Source organism: Camelus bactrianus, chromosome 1 (genome assembly GCF_048773025.1).
Source record: "Camelus bactrianus isolate YW-2024 breed Bactrian camel chromosome 1, ASM4877302v1, whole genome shotgun sequence".
In the NCBI taxonomy this organism is placed as follows: Eukaryota; Metazoa; Chordata; class Mammalia; order Artiodactyla; family Camelidae; genus Camelus; species Camelus bactrianus.
The window spans coordinates 107,974,999-107,994,122 of record NC_133539.1 but is presented as its reverse complement, the minus strand read 5'-3'; the positions used below and the strand labels follow the sequence as shown (position 1 = coordinate 107,994,122).

General features: G+C 30.5%; 1 protein-coding gene across 2 annotated transcripts in view; it reads right to left on the bottom strand.

Annotated features, from left to right (window-relative positions):
* Window positions 1–19,124, bottom strand: part of STAG1 (STAG1 cohesin complex component) — a 327,098-nt gene that overhangs the window by 39,431 nt on the left and 268,543 nt on the right. For both annotated transcript variants that reach the window (XM_010947702.3, XM_074370861.1), the window contains 6 exons: window positions 17,421–17,513; window positions 17,243–17,332; window positions 16,881–17,084; window positions 15,806–15,876; window positions 14,252–14,339; window positions 3,153–3,233 (listed from right to left, as the gene is read on the bottom strand). In XM_010947702.3, coding sequence (XP_010946004.1) covers window positions 3,153–3,233; window positions 14,252–14,339; window positions 15,806–15,876; window positions 16,881–17,084; window positions 17,243–17,332; window positions 17,421–17,513 — 627 coding nt within the window. The remainder of the gene's footprint in view (window positions 1–3,152; window positions 3,234–14,251; window positions 14,340–15,805; window positions 15,877–16,880; window positions 17,085–17,242; window positions 17,333–17,420; window positions 17,514–19,124) is intronic.

Genomic DNA, 19,124 nt, shown 5'->3' with positions numbered 1-19,124 from the left:
ACAAACAGGTTTCATCAAATTATTTCCAAATTCTCTTATGGCTCCAATATTGCTACAGCAAATAAGATACAGAACACACTAAGCATCTTTCTAGTATTCACCCAAGTCCAGCAACTTCGTGAGTTATATGTGATAAACCAAAACCTAACATAAGGGTGGAGAATCAAACTATTTTTGTACCAGTAGTTTTTAAATATTAATTTTTGTGATAGTAGTATCACTGTTAAGTATCAACAAGAAAAACAAAGCCTCAGATAGTAACAAAAGGTATAAAGCAAAAAGTAAATTTCTCCCCTTCTTACACCTGCCCCAAAAGAATTTCTATTTCCCAGAGATAACCACTATTAAGATTCTTGTGTATCTATCCAAACATTTTCAGTATAGCAGTTATTAGCCCTAGCATAGTTTGCAGAATTCTAGAGAGCTAGACAAAAATGGCCCAATATAACTTTTAATTTCATAAAAAGTAATCAGACACAGACAAGTGATTTTTCACTTGTTATTACTATCTGGAAATCACTTTACAATTGATAAAATGCTTTGATATAAATTTATCTGTTTTAAAATTACATAAGTGACTTGCCTCAAGATTAGTTACACAACAAGTTAATGATGTGGCTGAGAGTATAGTTAGGAAGTTGATACCGTATATGAAATGCGATAATGATAATGTAATCTATATACATGTACAAAGCTTATGTACGTGGCTCTTAAATTTTCAGAGATATCTTACACTGTATAGGGAGGATTAGAAAATGTGGCAAATCCCAATCTTGTAATTATTATAAATGAGAGTCACTAAAATAATTGTTTTAAAAGGAGGAATATTAGCAACCAAAGATTAGTTTTTAAAGTTTTTATACCTGTTATGAAGATTCATGTTTTTCATCACTTTGAAAGAAACATTTTTAAACTCTAGACACAACTGATACATGATTACTGAATATACTTTGGATTAAAAAAATTACCAAAATTACTAAGTGAGAAGAAATAACCTGAGAGACACTTAAATAAGGGGAATTTCACATGTGATATAAATGCACACAAAACTATAAACAGAAATCAACTGAACAATAAATAATAAATCATCTAAAATATACTGTGGTATTCTTTCTGGCATAAAGAAAATCAGTGCTGGCCACAAAATCTGCATTGCCACTGTGGTAATGACAACTACAAAATCTGTAGTATGATTAATGACAAAAATGAAGTTATCTTTTATTAGGAGAATGTGTCAGATAAAAATTAAACCGAAAGGCAAGGAATCTCAAAATAATTGTTGTAACAGGATTAAAAAATACAAAGTATCTAAAGAAGTAGGTCCAAGAATAGAGATTCTCACTCTAACCATGGAACATGATTGTAAAAGGACAAAATTTAAATTAAACTTAATGGAATAATTAACCATTAATCATGCTAAAGTTTTAGGCCAGTATATATCCCAAATTTACTAAAATCCAAGGATCAACATTTAGCTAAAATACAAATAACTCAGATAACCAAAATGATCTCAGTGGGAAAAAACAGCATAAAAATCAACCAGGTGAAAAAATCAGAATAAAAGTAATTGTGTACAATGTATAAACTCTTGCTTTCAAATTTTAACTGACATATTCAATCTCATTTAATCTTACCATATCAAAGAACATTTCAAAAACTGTGAAAATGTAATATAGTTTTAAAGTGGGTTTTGTTACCAATGAAAAGTTAACTTTGATTTTTGCTTTTCAAGATGAAACTGTCAATAAAATAGAAAAAACCAGGAAGTTAACCAATCAATAATATTACCTTCCTTCTAACTGAAGATGAACAAAACCGCCAATTATTTCCAAAAGCAGAGAAATCCTCAAACTACTTCTCAGCAGGAACAAGAAGAAAAAAAGTCTTTCTCTGAAAAAGACTGCTCCATATCAAGTAGTTGGTTCTATATGGAAATGTATTATTAACTTCCTTTACTGGTTAAGTAGCTGCTATTTATTTAGATGAGGATATTTAAATATCATAGTATTTTTATTTGGTTCTTTATTAAGTGTTTGCTTTTTACTCATATGTTCAAGCCTCTTTGAATTCATAAAACAATTGAAACATATTTTATATTTCTCAGATAATTCCAATCATAAAATATTTTTAAAAAATCTGATTCTCTTCATGGTTTTATTCATTGTTTCTAGTTTTCTTTTTGGTTTTTCACCATCAGCTCATTTTTCTTAAAACTTTGTGGAAATTCTTTGAGGCAAGTCCCTTCAGAAAGGATTTATATTTGATTCTGTTAGGGGCTTAAGGATACCACCAATCAAAATCTTATTCTGTTTTTCTGTTTGTTTTTTTTTTTCCTCCAATGGACCACAGAAATAGTATGAATTTAGGATGGAAACCTAAATGAAAGTTAGCTCATGGTTATAAACTTTCGTTTCGCACCTTCTCTCCTTTAATTAATGGCAAATTTTAAGATACATTGTTTTGATAGTTTTGCTTATATTCCCCGATGAATGGAACTGGTATAGGTTTATTACTAATTTACCCTTATGCTGAGGGTAGCTCTTTAGGATCCCAACTTTATCAGGGAGATGTGCTACTTATTAGACATTCCACCTTGGAAGGGCCTTGGGGTTTGTCTAGATTAGAAAATATCCTCAAGGTTAAGTGGGCTTCCGTACTCTGCTTAACTCTCTTGGATCCTTATTTCACTTAACCTCTAGTTTGTATTCTCCTTTTTGTTTAGCAGGGTAATTAAAATTTTTTTAAAAAAAATTTTATCTAACAATGTAAGTTGTTTTTAAAAAGAGTATTGTTTAGTTTGGGCCCCAAGGTACCATAATGCCAGAACTGAAAGCTACATACTGTTGTCTTTCAATATTACTCTCCTTTTTATACAGTATCACCTACAGAGCTGTTTCAACTAGTTATTTCTTATAAGAATTTAAACTCTGTGTATACATACAACTCTGTGTCTATTGCCTGAAAAACTGTTTATCTTCCAAAGAAGTAAAAAATACTTACTCATAGGATAAAACAAGAATTGAGAACAATTATTATATATTTTATTAAAAATTATAGTTTATAATAACTGATAAAATGTTATTAAATAATGAATTAAACAAGATTATTTTATTTTAGTAATAACCCTTCTGCCTACAGAAACTCTTACTTACTTTGGAAGGAGAACCATCAGTAATTTTCACCAACTGCCAAAGAATCGAGTAATGGGAACACTGCAGTGCCTGTACGACTATCTGTATCAAATAAAAAATTCAAACAAATGAGACATAATTTACGTTTGCATAATATTAAGAGAACAATATTTATCATAGCTTTTATCTTACAATAAGGTTTCAAGTCCAAATTTTTGCAGAATTAATGAAAACATATAAAATATTTAGTTAAAAAAAGATAAACCAACATATCAATCTAGAGAATAAAGATATAATGTATCTTGATAAATATAAAACCAAGTGATACTATCCTTTAAAGAAAAATGTACTGTAACAAGAATACTTTGCTTAGTCAGATTTTTAAAGGGAGATTGAAGAAATTTTTTTCATAAATTTTATAACTAAATAATTGCTTATTTTGTTTTAAAAAAATTTTAATGTGAAATATAACGTGTACAGAGACGCTCATAGAACGTATACAAAATATAATGACTGAAGTACATAAAGATAATTCAGTGTCATATATTAGTCTTTGTAGATAAATATAGATATTCTTTGATATGACAGTCAATATTTCAACTTATATTTATAAGGCAATAAAAAAAGCAAATTCCATCTTCCTCCTCCTTATTAAAACAGTTTAACCTTATGAACCTGTCCTGGAAACTCCACAGGGTCCCCAGAACACATTTTGAGAACCACTGCTCTAGGAACAGGACACCTGGGTCATAGATATGTGTCTATTTAACTGTGTAGTAGACAGTACCAAAATTGTCAAAAGTGGCTATATCTTGACAGTTCCTGTAATGGCTCCATGTTTTCACCAACAATTGATCTTATCAGATGTTTTAAATCTGGTGATTTTATTATGTATAAGCAGTTTCTTACTGTGGTATTAAGTTACATTTCTCTGATTACCAATGGAAATGAGTTATTACCAATTTTCATTTTTTATTGGGACTGAATTCCTATTTTATGAAATGTTTATCCCTTTTTTCAGAAAGACAAATAGCAGAATTCAGGCAACTAAAGTTGATTAAGAATCATAATATAAAAGAAAATTTCATTTTGGATAAGTCTTTTACCATATTTTTGTTTAAATACATGGTACATTTTTATTGCAATAAAGCATATCTGATAATATGATATTCCCTTATTACAGTGTCTATCATTTCCCCTACTTGATAAACTAAAAACCATTAAGAATGAATATATGTAGAGAATAAATCAAAAGAGAAATCAGTAAGTGAAATAGTACAGGAAGTAGAATTTTAGCTGGTTTTACTTTAAAAGTTTTAGGTTTCAGGTCAGGTAAGTAAAAGATACTGCCAATGAGCCTACTCAGCATTAAAAATAACTCATTAGAATTAGAAGGATGAGTGGTGCTGCTTTTCATGCAACACTAATGAGATGATGTCAGAGTTTTATTAAACGTAATAATTAAATGATTGATTCATGTCAGAATGCAAGAAACAAGACTACTGAAACACCATCAAGTTATGAATATTAATACTAAAGAAACTGTCTTACTATACTTAGAAAATGCTCAATATGGTACACCTCTGGTCCTGAACACCTTTTGATAACCTTTAATTTATAAAAGGATATACACTTGTAAAGTGGTTTGTGTGGAAGAAAAATATTTAAAAATTTTTTATTGAATTTGAAACAACTTGCATTATTTAATTACTAAAAAAGTGCCATGCAAATTAACATTAATTGATGAGAAATTAAGATTAAAAAAAGTAATATTGAAGATTTGCTTGGTTTTGGTTATATCAATCTGAATCATCACAAATATCATTTCCTCTCCTTCTACATTTTTTTGACCTATATGCTAGGAATTATTTAAAGGGTGTTCCAAATTTTTGCACAAGTTTCCTAAGAAGTGGTTATGAGAGAAGAGAGATACTTGGTCACTTCAATACCTATTTCTAATAGAATATCCCCATTTTAATTTTCAATATATTGGTATTCATCATAAGTTCACTCTAAATGGGCTCCACTGCATTATTTTAAAATAAAAAGCTCACTCTCAATGACTGGGAAGCACTTTGCTTCCTCACAGGTATAATTATTTAACAATACAGCTGATGACACTTCAAAAGAAAATTCAGAAGCCTTCCTTCCAGGCTTTACATCAGTCATATTGATTTTATCCTCCATGCTAGTGATGTTATCCTCATTTGTCCAAAAGTCATTAATTTAGCAACTTCATCTTTCTGTAGTACTGACAAAACAAGCACAAGCAATAAAAACTGAAAAAGCCAAAAGAGATTATTCTAACCTATGAGTACCACAGTCCTTCTGCCTTTTCTTGATTAACATTGCTTTGACCCTGGAGAGGATCTTCAAATAATACTAAGTATTGGTCTGATGACTAAGAATTTCTTCCAACCTTATTCCTCTGACCTTGTGTTTCTATAAGGTAATGATGTTCCTGGAAAGACACAGTAATGTGGAATAAAAAGTAGTTAAGAAGCAGGACTGCCTTCTCCATCTTCTCCTCCCCTATCTGCCAAAAATGGGTCCCTGAATGACTTGGTAGTACAATGACACCCCACTTCCTTTAACTGTACTTTATGGTTACAGAAGTGAGAAATAAATTTCTATTGTATTAAGCCATTGAGCTATTGAGATTAATCTACTATAGCAGTTAGCACTACCTTAACCAGCATAAAAGTTCTTTATTAGCCCTTTTTCTTAATAATTACTTTATTTTTATATTTATTTTATTATTATTGTTTTAAATTGAACTATAGTTGACTTACAGTTTGTTAGTTTCTGGTGTACAGTACAGTGATTCAGTTATATATACATTCTTTTTCATATTCTTTTTCACTATAGGTTATTACAAGATATTGAATGTTGTGCTATACAGTAGGACCTTGTTTATCTATTTTATATATAGTATTTTGTAACTTCTTTATAATTGCTTATATCTGTTTAAAGGAACTAGCTCTTTATCTTTGATTAGAAGACTGAATCAGTGAGAATCATTCAAACTGCAGCTAATGATATATCTTGAAGATGAAGATGAACTGTTATTATAACCATATTACAACATGTAAGTTAAGGCAGAGATAAGCTCTTAGAATATTAAATTTAGAAAAACTGAATTTGCCTGGAAAATAAAATCTGATTAGAGACTAATAACAGGAAAATGATTATGTACACATAATATATATGCATACATTATCTACACATATAGGACATGTTTAAAATTCTGAAAATCCTGTGGGATTTTAATGACTGTTGGACAAATTTTGGCTCTTTGACTTTTCTGTTTGCTAGAGACTTTAAGGTGAAGGAGGATCAAATTTTTTAGTGGACATACATGACAAAAGAGTGAACTGAACTTAATACTAGTCTGCTTCTCACATCCAAAACTGCTCTATCATATTTAGACTAGGTAAATACAACTACAATTAATATCACCTTTTAAACAGAAACTTTAGGTACAAAATAATCAACATGGTTTCACTCAAAAGGATATAAAGCTGGCAAATAAGTACATGAAAAGATGTTCAATATCATTAGCATTAAGGAAATACACATTAAAAGCTCAGTGAAACACCACTACGTACCTACTAGAATGGCTAAAGTAAAAACTACTGACAATATCAAGTGCTGGTGAGGATGCAGAACAACTAGAACTCTCATACACTGCTGGCAGAAATGCAGAATGGTACAGCCACTCTGGAAAATGGTCTGGCAGTTTCTAATAAAGTTAAACATATACTTACCATAAGACCTAGCAATTGTACTTCTAGGCATTTACTTTAGAAAAATGAAAATTTATGTTGAAACAAAAGACTATATACAAATATTCATAGCACCTTTCATTGTGATAGCCAGAAGCTGGAAACAACCCAAATGTCTTTTGACAGGGTGAATGGATAAAATAAACTGTGGTGTGTCTACACAATGGAATACAACTTGAGTGGTAAAATGGCAAACCAACTATTGACTCACACAACAACTTGGATTAATCTCTAAGGCACTATGGTGAAGGTTTACATCCTGTGTAATTCCATTTATCTGGAAATCTCAGAAAGACATAACTACAGTGGTGGAAAACAAATGAGTGGTTTCCAGGAGTTGTAGGTGGGGAAAACACATACAAAGAAGTTTTTGGGATGATGAAACTGTCCTGTATACTGATTTTGGTGATGACTACGTAAATCTATACATAATTCATAACTTCATGTAAGAAGGAAAGTAAGTCAGTTTCACTATATAATAACTTAAAAAATAATAATAGATATGGCAAACAGTAGAGTCTGCTGTAATATTTTTCTTGAGGAGATCCTAAAAAGAGCACAAACATTGAAGCGAATCATAGTGATATAAAGTAACAATTCTTTAATAAAGAGGAAAGATTCCTAAATCCTACATGTGCTTTGGGAATGAGAGATCACCCAATGAGTTGTATTACCAACAGGCCTACTATATTAAAAATGTTTTTAAAAAAAATTAGAAGATTGAAAAACTCAGGTAAAAAATTCAAACAGTAAAAGGTTTTACCTTTAGGTCTATGGTCTATTTTGAGTTAATTTTATATATGCTGTAAAGTATGGAATGAAATTCCTTTTTTTTTTTTTTTTTGCATATGGATAACCAACTATTTGGATAAGATTATTTGTTGCAAAGATCATCCTTTCTCCAAAGAACTGTCTCAGCAGTCAAAAATCAACTGACCATATACGCATAGGCCTACTTCCGGATTCTCTATGCTGTTCCTTAGATCTATATCTATCCTTTTTTTCAGTATCACACTAGGTTACTGGTTACAGTCTTGAAATCAGGTAGTGTCAATCTTCTAACTTCATTGTTTAAAAAAAATTCTTTTGGTTATTTTATTTCTTTTGCCTTTCCATATAAATTTTAGAAGCAAGTTGTCAGTTTCTATAAAAAATCTTGCTGTGATTTCAACTGGAACTGTGTTAAATCTAAGATCAGTTTGGGGAGAATTAATATTTTAACAATACTGAGCCTTCTAATTCATAAACATGATATATCTATATTTATTAAAATCTTTGATTTCTTTCATTAGTGTTTTGTACTTTTCAGCATATACATCTTATATACATTTTGTCAGATTGATACCTAAGTATTTCATATCTTTTGCTGCTATTGTAAATGGCACATGCTTTTAAAATTTCAACCTCCAGTGTTTATTACTGAACAACTTTTTTTGGCCTTAAAAATACTTACTTACTTTTTTCTTCAACTATAGTTGATTTACAATATTAGTTTCAGGTGTACAACATAGTGATTCAATACTTTTATAGATATAAACTAAAGTAATTAAAATATGATAATTTTAACAAAACAATGACTATATTTCCCTGTACTGTATCCTTGTTGCCTATTTATTTGATACATAGCAGTTTCTATCTCTTAATCTCATACCCTTATCCCTTTCCCTCATTCCTTTTCCCCACTTGGTAACCACTAGTTTGTCCTCTGTATCTGTGAATGTTAAACAGTTGGTTTTTAAATTTAAAAAACAATAGGTGTACATGGTAAAATATCCAACAGTGTAATTAAGTTTCTTGACGACTACAGACCTCTAGTTTTCCAGTAGAAAGCCACTGTTAATAATTTCTTATGTATCATCCTAGAAATAATCTGTCAACTAAAAGATGTATGTATATATAGATCTACCTATCACACTTTTAAATTCACATATTGTTCAGCTCCTTGCCTTTTTCATTAAACTTCTTCTCACATAGACTATTATAGAATAAATAATATCAACATCATTCTTTCACTTATAGCTGCACAGCATTGCACAGAATCAAAATTATCCTATCATAGCTAACCAGTCCTCTGTTGATGGACGTTTAGATTATTTCAAGTTTTAAATTTTTATAAACAATTCTACAGTGAACATCTTTGTACCTACATCTTTGTATACATGTTCAAGTACATATTTGTAGTCTAAATTTCTAGAACTACAAATGCTCAATGAAGGCTATATGTCCTCTTTTAATTTTTATACAGACTGACAAATAACCATCTAAAGGGATTACACCAATTTATTCTCAGAATGGTATTTGAACATATCTCAGTACTTAAAAAAAAAACTCCATAAGGTTTTCTGATGCATACATATAGTTGAGAATTACTGGAACAGAATCTAGATTGGAGAGAGGATGAAACTGAGGTTACTAAGACAAAATAGGCAGCTACTATCATGATTCACAAGAGAAAATATGAGGAACTAAGAAACAGTAGTAAGGCTGGAAAAAAGACGGCAGGAAGAGAGACTCGGGGTACAACTTAAAACACAGTTCAAAAGTCTCTTGAAATTAAGCACTGCTTCTAAGATAACTTTATATCCTCAAGACCTGACAATCAAATACACTTTTGGTCAATAATGACCAGATGGTAAAGTGGATGTGTGTGTGTGTGTGTGTGGAGGGGGTCGTGAAAAAGTCCCCCAAAGTTCTGATATGGCATGCCCAAGGGATATTCGGAAGTGGGTAATGAAATAATTTCTAAGCCCAGTCAAGGAAATAATTGTGTAGTCTTCCAAGGAAAGCATGACTATATCAACATACTTCAAGAGAAAACATGACCCCATTATTTATATAATCAAAAGCAATAATTTGACTAAAATTAATTATATTATATTCTATCTATATTATATTATATTCTGTCTCAAGAACTGTGTTGACTTCCAGATCATGATAGATTACTGCATCTAATCTCTCACCACAATTCCCACTGAATCAATATAAAGAAAGTTTGGAAAAAATGAAAATACAAAATAATGAATTTGACATGGGGCAAACATCAGAAGGCACGGGATACTATAAACAGCAGTAGCAAATTAGCAGCAGAAAATTTGAAGAGACACTGAAAAAAGTTTAAAAGCTTGGTTTGAGTGAGTATGCAATAGCTATGTGACCTGAAGCAAGTTATTTATCTCTATGCTTCAGTTTCATAATCAATAAAATGAGAATAATGATATATATTCCATAGGGTCATCATGAGGCTTCAACAAATGTATGCAAGTACCTGGTACATAGTAAGTATGAAACAAATGTTTTCTATTATTGATGTCTTGATAGGCCTAAAGTTACTGACATAGGATTACATTTCCTTTTTTATGGGTTTAATCACATTGTTTTGTTATATAGAAAATATCTGCCAAAATAATTTACAAATTGTTTTTTACAGGTTTTCAATTTTTAGAATTTGGAAAGACATTTCTTGGAACTATACATTACAGCAGAAGTTTAATACTTTACTTTTCTTAGATGTTACCTAAGAGAAAGTTTAAACTTACAGATATACTAACAGGAAACAGGCACAAAGCCCACAAAACAGAATAAGGAGAATTTAACTATTATTTTTTGCATTTATTTTACAATTGTATGAGGAAATACTACAATAAATATTGAAATGTAGGTTCTTTATAAGCTAATGATTATTATATTAAGGAATTGCAATAACTTTTAATACTTTTCATAGGTTATGAATTCATTAGCCTAGGGGAGGTTACCTACAGCCATTGGAACATATTCTGCCAGAAAGTATGGAAATGCTCAAAAAATATATTTAAAGTACAGAGAAGCAGGAGGGAAAGACATTCCCTCTGGCTAAATCTGCAACAATTTGAGCACCAAAATAGGTAACAATAGTACTGAGTTTTAACCAGTTGAATAGAACAGGAATAAACTAGGAATCTACTGAAGCCATATGGATGCTAAATTTTAAAAGATGATTTAAAAATTTATGAAGATGAATGAATACATACATACACACACATATAAATAAAGGGAGAAGGGAAAGTTCTTCTTGATAGCAGAGGGCCAACAAATACATATAAAATAAATGACAGAGTTGGAAAATCACCACTTAAGCTATAACCATTTTGTGACCATGGTAGTAATAAATGAGTCCAGCAAAGTCATAAATGGATGCTGAAATTATGTCAAAGTTTAATAAGAAACAGGACTATTTACACAGTCTTAAAGAATCTTCCCACAGGTCACTGATTTATTAAAAAAGAAAATGGTAACTCCACGCAGGAGAGACTTGGCAGATCCCACTTAAAATGATCAAAAGTAATTAAAACAATTATCACCAATACTGAACAAACTACCATCATGTGTCTCCTGATGTGAGTCTCTAAAGACAGAATATCATTTATGTAGCATTCCTGTCAAGAATGCATAATCTAAATCTAAACGTGTAGATCAGACAAAACTAAATTGAGAACAGTGTATAAAATAACTGGTCTATACTCTTCAAAATGTCAATGTTATGAAAGACAAAGCCTGAGAAACCATTCTAATTAAAGGTGGCCAAAAAAAAAGACATTATAATTAAATGCAATGTGCTATTATGGTGTGGATCCTGGGTGGGGGAAAAATTGCTGTAAGATTATTAATAAATATTTTGTTTTATGTATGCATATTAATATACATAGGGGAAGAGAGAGAGTACATGCAAGCATATAAGAGTGTAATTGTGAAAAATTACTGACAGTTGAATCAAGCGAAGGGAATATGAGCTGATTTTTCTATTATAACTTTTCAATAATTTGACTTTAAAAATCTAGTATAAGAAATAATATAATTCAAAAAGACACGTGCACCCCAATGTTCACAGCAGCAGTACTTACAATAGCCAAAACATGGAAACAACCTAAATGCCCATCAACAGATGAACGGATAAAGAAGTTGTAGTATGTACATACAATGGAATACTACCTAGCCATAAAAAAGAATAAAATAATGCCATTTACAGCAACATGGATGGACTGGAGATCATCATTCTAAGTGTACGCCAGAAAGAGAAAGAAAAATTCCATATGATATCGCTTATATGTGGAATCTAAAAAAAAAAGACACAAATGAACTTATTTACAAAACAGAAACAGACTCACAGACATAGAGAACTTCTGGTTAACAGAGGGGAAAGGAGGTGGGAAGGGATAAACTGAGAGTTTGAGATTTGCAGATACTAACTACTATATATAAAACAGATAAACGACAAGTTTCTACTGTATAGCACAGGAAACTGTATTCAGTATCTTGTAGTAACCTATAATGAAAAAGAATATGAAAACAAATATATGTATGTATTTGCATGACTGAAACATGCTGTATACCAGAAACTGACACATTGTAAACTATCCTTGATAAAAAGAATGCAAAATACATTTTTTTAAACTTTGGTTTTACATATTCTAAAACTAATAATAGCTAAACTAGTACTGGCAAAAAGAAAAAACAGATCACTAAAAGGAAGGAAAAAAAAAAGAATTCAGTTAATCCTGAAGAGTGTGACTGCAAAACTCCTAAGTGAAATGGTTACCATGGAAAATGAACAAATATATGGACAATACAGTTCTCCTAAATAGATAAAAAGTAAATTTTAAGGTATCTTCAAAACCTATAACTGAGGGTTAATAACAGCAAACATTTTGGTAGCTGCTTGATATTGTTGCTCTAAAAGATTATTTTTTGGAGCTCTAAGTGAAAGGGACACAGTTGGAATCTAAAAAAGCAAGTTCACATGGTCATATGAAGGATTGGTTGAATACACTTCTTGGATTTTTGGTACTGGATATCTAAACAGATGTTTCTAAGAGCTGTTAAATGCTAAATAATTTCTAACTGTTAAAATGAATAGGAGTATAATCTAGTAGTGATGCACTCAAACTTCATACAAAGATTGTGTCTAAGAAGTTAAACCTAAAGCAAATGTCACATAAATATGTTATTCAAAGAAACTAAAATAAAATGTGGGTAGATAATACATGTGTAGTGAAAGTAACAGAAAATCAACATAACTTACACTGTGAGACCATAACAAGTCAGCTCTAAGACAATAAATGATGGTATAGTGAATTAAAATATAAATTCAGATATAGTTATAATCCCCAGATGAAACAGAGAAGTGCTATTCTTATTCTCTTCTTGAGGAAAATGAGGAAACCAAAAAAAGATTATCTTAATTACGTCATTCCTTTGCAACTTTGAAGCACAGTTTGAGAATATCAGTGGACTGCATTTAGGTTAGTGAAAAGTTTGAGATGAATGGAGGATGAAAGCTGAAGATTCAACAATAAATGAAGAAAAACAACACAGGGTCAAATATTTAGCCTATTCTCACAAACTACAATAAAACACCTAACATAATCAGGGACATTTGTTAGTAAGAGTGGATACAAAGTAAAGATCAAGGACATGAATTAAGGCAACTTAAAAGAATTAATCACAGCAATTATATAGCACTGTTTCTGTGATTAACTTTCAATATGAAAATATAATTTTATTACATCTGTTGACATTCTTACTGCTTTAGTACAATGAAGTGTCATCTAAGCACTCCATATTACCAAAATGGGAATGGATGTGCTTACCCCTAAACACCACCTATACCAAACTATGGGGTTGGTATATTGGTCTACATGACTGAGTGTCTGCAATGGACAGAATAACTCTTAATTCTTAACAACAGACTTCTATTGTTGATTGGCAATAATTGCAATTATGAATTAACAACTTAATTCTCACATAGAATTATAGTCTTAATTCTCTGTATGGTAATTAACTATTCTAAGTCTCTTTCAGACTAGATAAAATTTGCTGAATTCCTGCCCTTTCTACTCCAACTTATATATGAATGCAAAGAGGTCTAAAATCTGCTAAAGGCCTCCAAACTTGTTTAACTATGATTCTACCACAAAAACCAAGCCGTATCTAAGATTTACTATTATCAATACCTAGGCAATGCCTGAAATACAGCCATGATTAGAAATTTTCATTATACTAATTGATGAAGTGTTGAAATTGCTACTATAGTTACTAACTGTATTTTTCCTAAAAGAGAATGTGTTCGTCAATACTGAAATTTTGACATATTATAGCAAAGACTATTTTTTTCCACTCAAATCTGAAAATATAAGATACCTATCCATAACATTCAATCACTAGGACAATAATTCTCAAATGAGGTGGCTGCATTTAAGAATTTTCAACTACTTTCTATGATAGGCTTTTGATAATCCTACACGATCTCAGAAAAGCTTAGCTTTCTAAAATGATACAGAAGGAATATTAAAAAACTCCTACCTGTTCTGGCATAGCTCCATGTTCAATTCCAGTCTTCAATAATCTGTAGCAATTACCAAACAGATCCCATTTTGTAAGATCATGAGCACTGAAATAAACAAAAGTGCATTAACTTTATTGTAGACTGAAAGAAAATTTAAATTTGCTGAGCTCAGTTTCCATGGGGGAAGAATAAAGTTAACTTCATTTTCTAGTAGAACTGAGAAAGATCTATAAGGAAATGTTCAAGTACCCAAACTTAAGAAAAAAAGAAAGAGACAAAGACAGAGAGAGAAGGAGAGAGTGAAAGAGAGAGAAAGACAGAAGGAAAAGAAAGGGGGAAAGGGAGAGGGGAATGAGAGGAGGAAAGGAGAAGGAAGAGGGTACTGAAAGAGACAGAGGAAGAGTGCAAGCTCATATAGGAATTCATTAAAATAAATCAGTGAAACTTCACATGTTTAAGTGAAGGTCACCATTATATGATCAATCTAAGCTCTTACTCCATTTCTTTCTTTCTTTTATACTTTAAAATACAACGTCCACTCACAATTTCAAAATACAAGTACATGTGTATTCTTGAAAAAGATTTGTATTCACAAGACGGAAATAAAGAATGACAAAATCAATCAGGGTAAAGAAAATATGGCACAGTTCAAAAACTTTAGTGTTGCTATTTACATGGGCTAAGGACTTCTGAATGAGGTAACATTGACAATGTAAATTCTCATGAGCTCTATTACTAAAAATATTAAGATTACCAGCTGTCAACTTTTATTTTCAAATGTCAAAATATTTTCATAAACAGAAGCTTTGACACTGGTTGTTAACTTTTATTTCAAATGTCAAAATATTTCTTAAAATATAACTTTGTTTCCCCATGGAATTCCAAACATATACTTGTGTATATAGAAAAGGCTTAAATTTTAGACACTGCTTTTGAAATCCGAAGTATTCGTTAAATGCAAGGGCTACACCTAAACATTCTTTTTACAACATAGTTCTTCATTTTCTGTTCTTTATGGAGAAGATAAGCATGTCTCATTATAATACATATGCAAATTACAATTTGAAAATACACCTATTTCATTGATCTAAGCCTTTCTTTCTTATTCAAATCCAACTGTTCTGTCTACATAGTAAGAACACAGTAACACAAGACAAACAAGAACAATTCAGGAAAAAAAGCTCATAGAAATAACTTTTATGGCTTTCCTCCAAATCTTGATTCTTATTTAGTAAAATTTCCAAAATTTGAGTTATCAACTGAAAATTATACCTATAAAACTCTAGCTTATAGAATAAGCCCGTCTCATTTGTTAATAATACTGATTATCTTTTACAGTGTACAATGTACATTCATTACACTGAATGATAAATCTTACTCCTTAAGCAATCAAATTATAATAAAAACCCCATAATTTATCTGGAGAAAATATGAATAATAAAGAGAAAACAGTACAACATCTCAACATTTCTCTAAAATTTCCATTGTTACATGGATGTTAAACATTACAAGTCTGTTTTATGTTGACTGACAGATTATTCATTAAGTCTACTTTAAATAAAATGACATACTTGTGAAAAGAGGTTAACCGCTTTAACGTAGAAAGAACATTGTAAATATCATCATCATCAGCTTCTTCTCCCTGTAAATAAAAAGCAGACAGCACCTCAATACCATAACTTTACTCATCCTCAAATTCATATGAAGTCTATTAGTACTTACTGCCTAAAGAAAAAATCTTTTTATCACACAAATAGTACATATTCACTGTTGGTAAACAAGAAAATGAAATAAGCAAAAAACAAAACAAACAAACAAAAAAACCCCCAAAAACAAAAAACCCCATAATCATAACACCCACAGATAATCACTTTTGTATTTTAAACAATGTCATAAACGTGATTTGTGCACTTTTCTGATGAATAATGTCAGGATAAATATCTTGAAAACTGCTCAGTGAAACGATATGTATTTTAAAGATGTTAATGGTTATTTCAAAGATCTTACTGATTATCAGTTACTTCTGTAGCTTCAAAATCATAATGAAAAATTAAAAATGGTTGAAAAATATTAAAAGTTAAAATTAAAAATTAACAGTAGGGAAAGACTGATTACATGCATTAAAAAGAAATCCTATCAACCTGGCCATCACTGAAAGGTGTGAGAATTCCAGATACCTTATACAGATTGAAAGGAAGGGGCAAGAAGCAGGAATCACAGAAACAATTATAAAAATAACCAACTGGAGATACTTGCTGCTATCTTGGGCACACCACTGGTAAGCAGTCATCCTTTATAAATACACTTAATTTTTATGTTCTATTCATTAGCACATCATAATAGTTCAGTAATATTAAAATGTAAATTAGGTTCCAGGAATAGAAAATGAAAAAATGAGTTAAGAAAAGCCATACTTTAAAGTTTTCTTAAAAGAATTAAAAAAACAGACTTTTATGAAACAGGTTTTTAAAATAAAAACAAAGTATAACTAAAGCTGATGTTTATAGGATGAACAACTGCAATAATGCTAAGTTTTAAAAGGAGTAGAGAATTCTACCTAATTTTATTTTAAAGTGGAAATACTTAGCTATCTTGAATAATTATTAGAAAAAATTATTATATGTACACATTAACTTTAAAACAGACCTCTTGCAATAGATCTTCCACAGAATGATTGAATCGATCTACAAACTCGTCAATCAGTTGGCTTCGAGCTATGTCAACTCTGTTCTGGATGGTATACTCTTCACTGCATAAGATGCTATAGGTTTTACTGCAGGCTTCTAGAACATCGGACTCGACATGTTTCTCCACAACAAACTTAATTTGTTTTAATAAAGCATCCAGATGCTGAGGAGGAAAAAAGGAAAAACTATGATATTTAGATTAATAACAAAAAATAAAAATAAGCATCTGTCAAATAACAAATAAGCCTATAGATTACATGAAAATAAAACAGTCCAGTTAATAAACTGATTATAATAGAATTCAATTTTATAGTGTCTTACCTTTTCCATTCTACCTGTGCTATAAATTTCTAGATCAAAGTATTGTGGGATTTGTAGCAAGTTTGCTACCTTCTCTGCATCTGCAGAATACTAGGAGAAGAAAAAGAAGTAACTGTTTTAATACTATGGTGTAATAAGCAAACTCAGTGACATATCACAAAACTAAATGAAACTGTACCTTTGATAGCAACATAGGAAGTGTGATAATAAAATGCTCAGTCAGTTTGTTTCTATCATCAATTTGAGTTTTCCTTTCTTTGGCAGTTAGCACCTAGAAATAAATTAAAATGGGCAAAGAATAAGAGTGTCATGTACTAACTGATAAATCTACAATGTTACAAAGAATGATGAAACACTGGCAGGTAATAAGAGAATTTTCCGAAGAGCTTAACAAACTATTAAAATAAACGCATCTAGTTTTATGCGAATTGCTAGTAAACAAACACTATTACTTTATTAAATAGCTACTTATTTTAGATAAACTACTACTTGTTCAGATGAAATAAAAACAAAAATAATTTTTTGTAAAAAACCACAGTTATAAATATAAAAATACTGGAAACAATGGAGAAATACTTTTTCTAGAGTTTTAATTTCAATATGTTAACAGTGATCTTCCGTATGTTAAACTTTTCTAAAAATACTTTAGAAAGTAATGCTTTTTTAATACCATCAGCAGCTAACACATTTTTACTTATTTTTAAAGCATATATTTAACAATGTCTCTGGACCCATTTATATTTAATTGTTCTTATAATTAAGCCATAAATCTGTTAGGCAATAATCAAGATAAAGAATAAATAAAATAAATATAGAATAAATAAAATAAATAAATAAATAAATAAAGAATAAATTAAATAAATAAATAAATAAATAAATAAATAATAAAATAAATAAAGAATAAATAAAATAAATCAAGTTTTTGGTCACTGAACAGATTAAAGCCCTTCACCTTAGCCTGTATTCTACTAGTTAAACCATACGTGGTTCAAAAAATAACATATTAAAATGCAGTTCAGTTAGGATAACTACTTTCCCAAAGCATTCTGCAGTTTGTTATTAGCTTGAAGGAATTTACCATCACAACGTTGAATGGTTTTACAGAACAGAAACTCAAAAAAATTGCCACTTTATAAATGTGAACCCCAATGTTTGAGAACGTATGAAAGCAGTAATAGAGCCTCCTATCTGATTCTTCTTCCAGGGTTTTTACTTTTCAACTCCTTAAACAAACAAAATCACTTTGGAATGATCTACTGTCATGTTTAGTTCTGTACAAAGCAATTAAAGAGACTACATATAAAGTAAAATATATACCTATAGATGTACTCAAGATACTGAGAAGTCTTAAAATTCATTCAACAATATATGAAAGGTCTAAGGATGTTTTCAGTGTAACAGCTATCTTTGTGTCAGACACTCTACATACATGAATTCATTTAATCCTCACAACATCTCTGATAGGAGAGCAAAACTGGCATACCTATGAAGGGGTAATTTACCAATATGTAACGAAATTTTATACATAATTTTCTTTGACTCAGCAATCCCACTTGTAGCAATCTACCCCAGCAACACACCTTGTACAAGTATGAAATGACACAAGATTATCTGCTGCACATTATTTCTAATAGCAAAAGTCTGGCAACACCCAAAAGACTCTCAATAGTGTATCCACATGTTGGATCCTATGCAGCTAAAAGAAAATGAAGATTTCCAAATAAAGTTGTGGAGTAATATCGAGGATATACTGTTAAATGAAAATGTAAGGTACAGAACACCATATAAATTATGCTATGTTTTGTAGGAGATAGGAGACCGAGAGGCAGGAGAAGGAAGAGTAAGAATACACACATCTGTGTGTGTGTATGCATTTAACTGT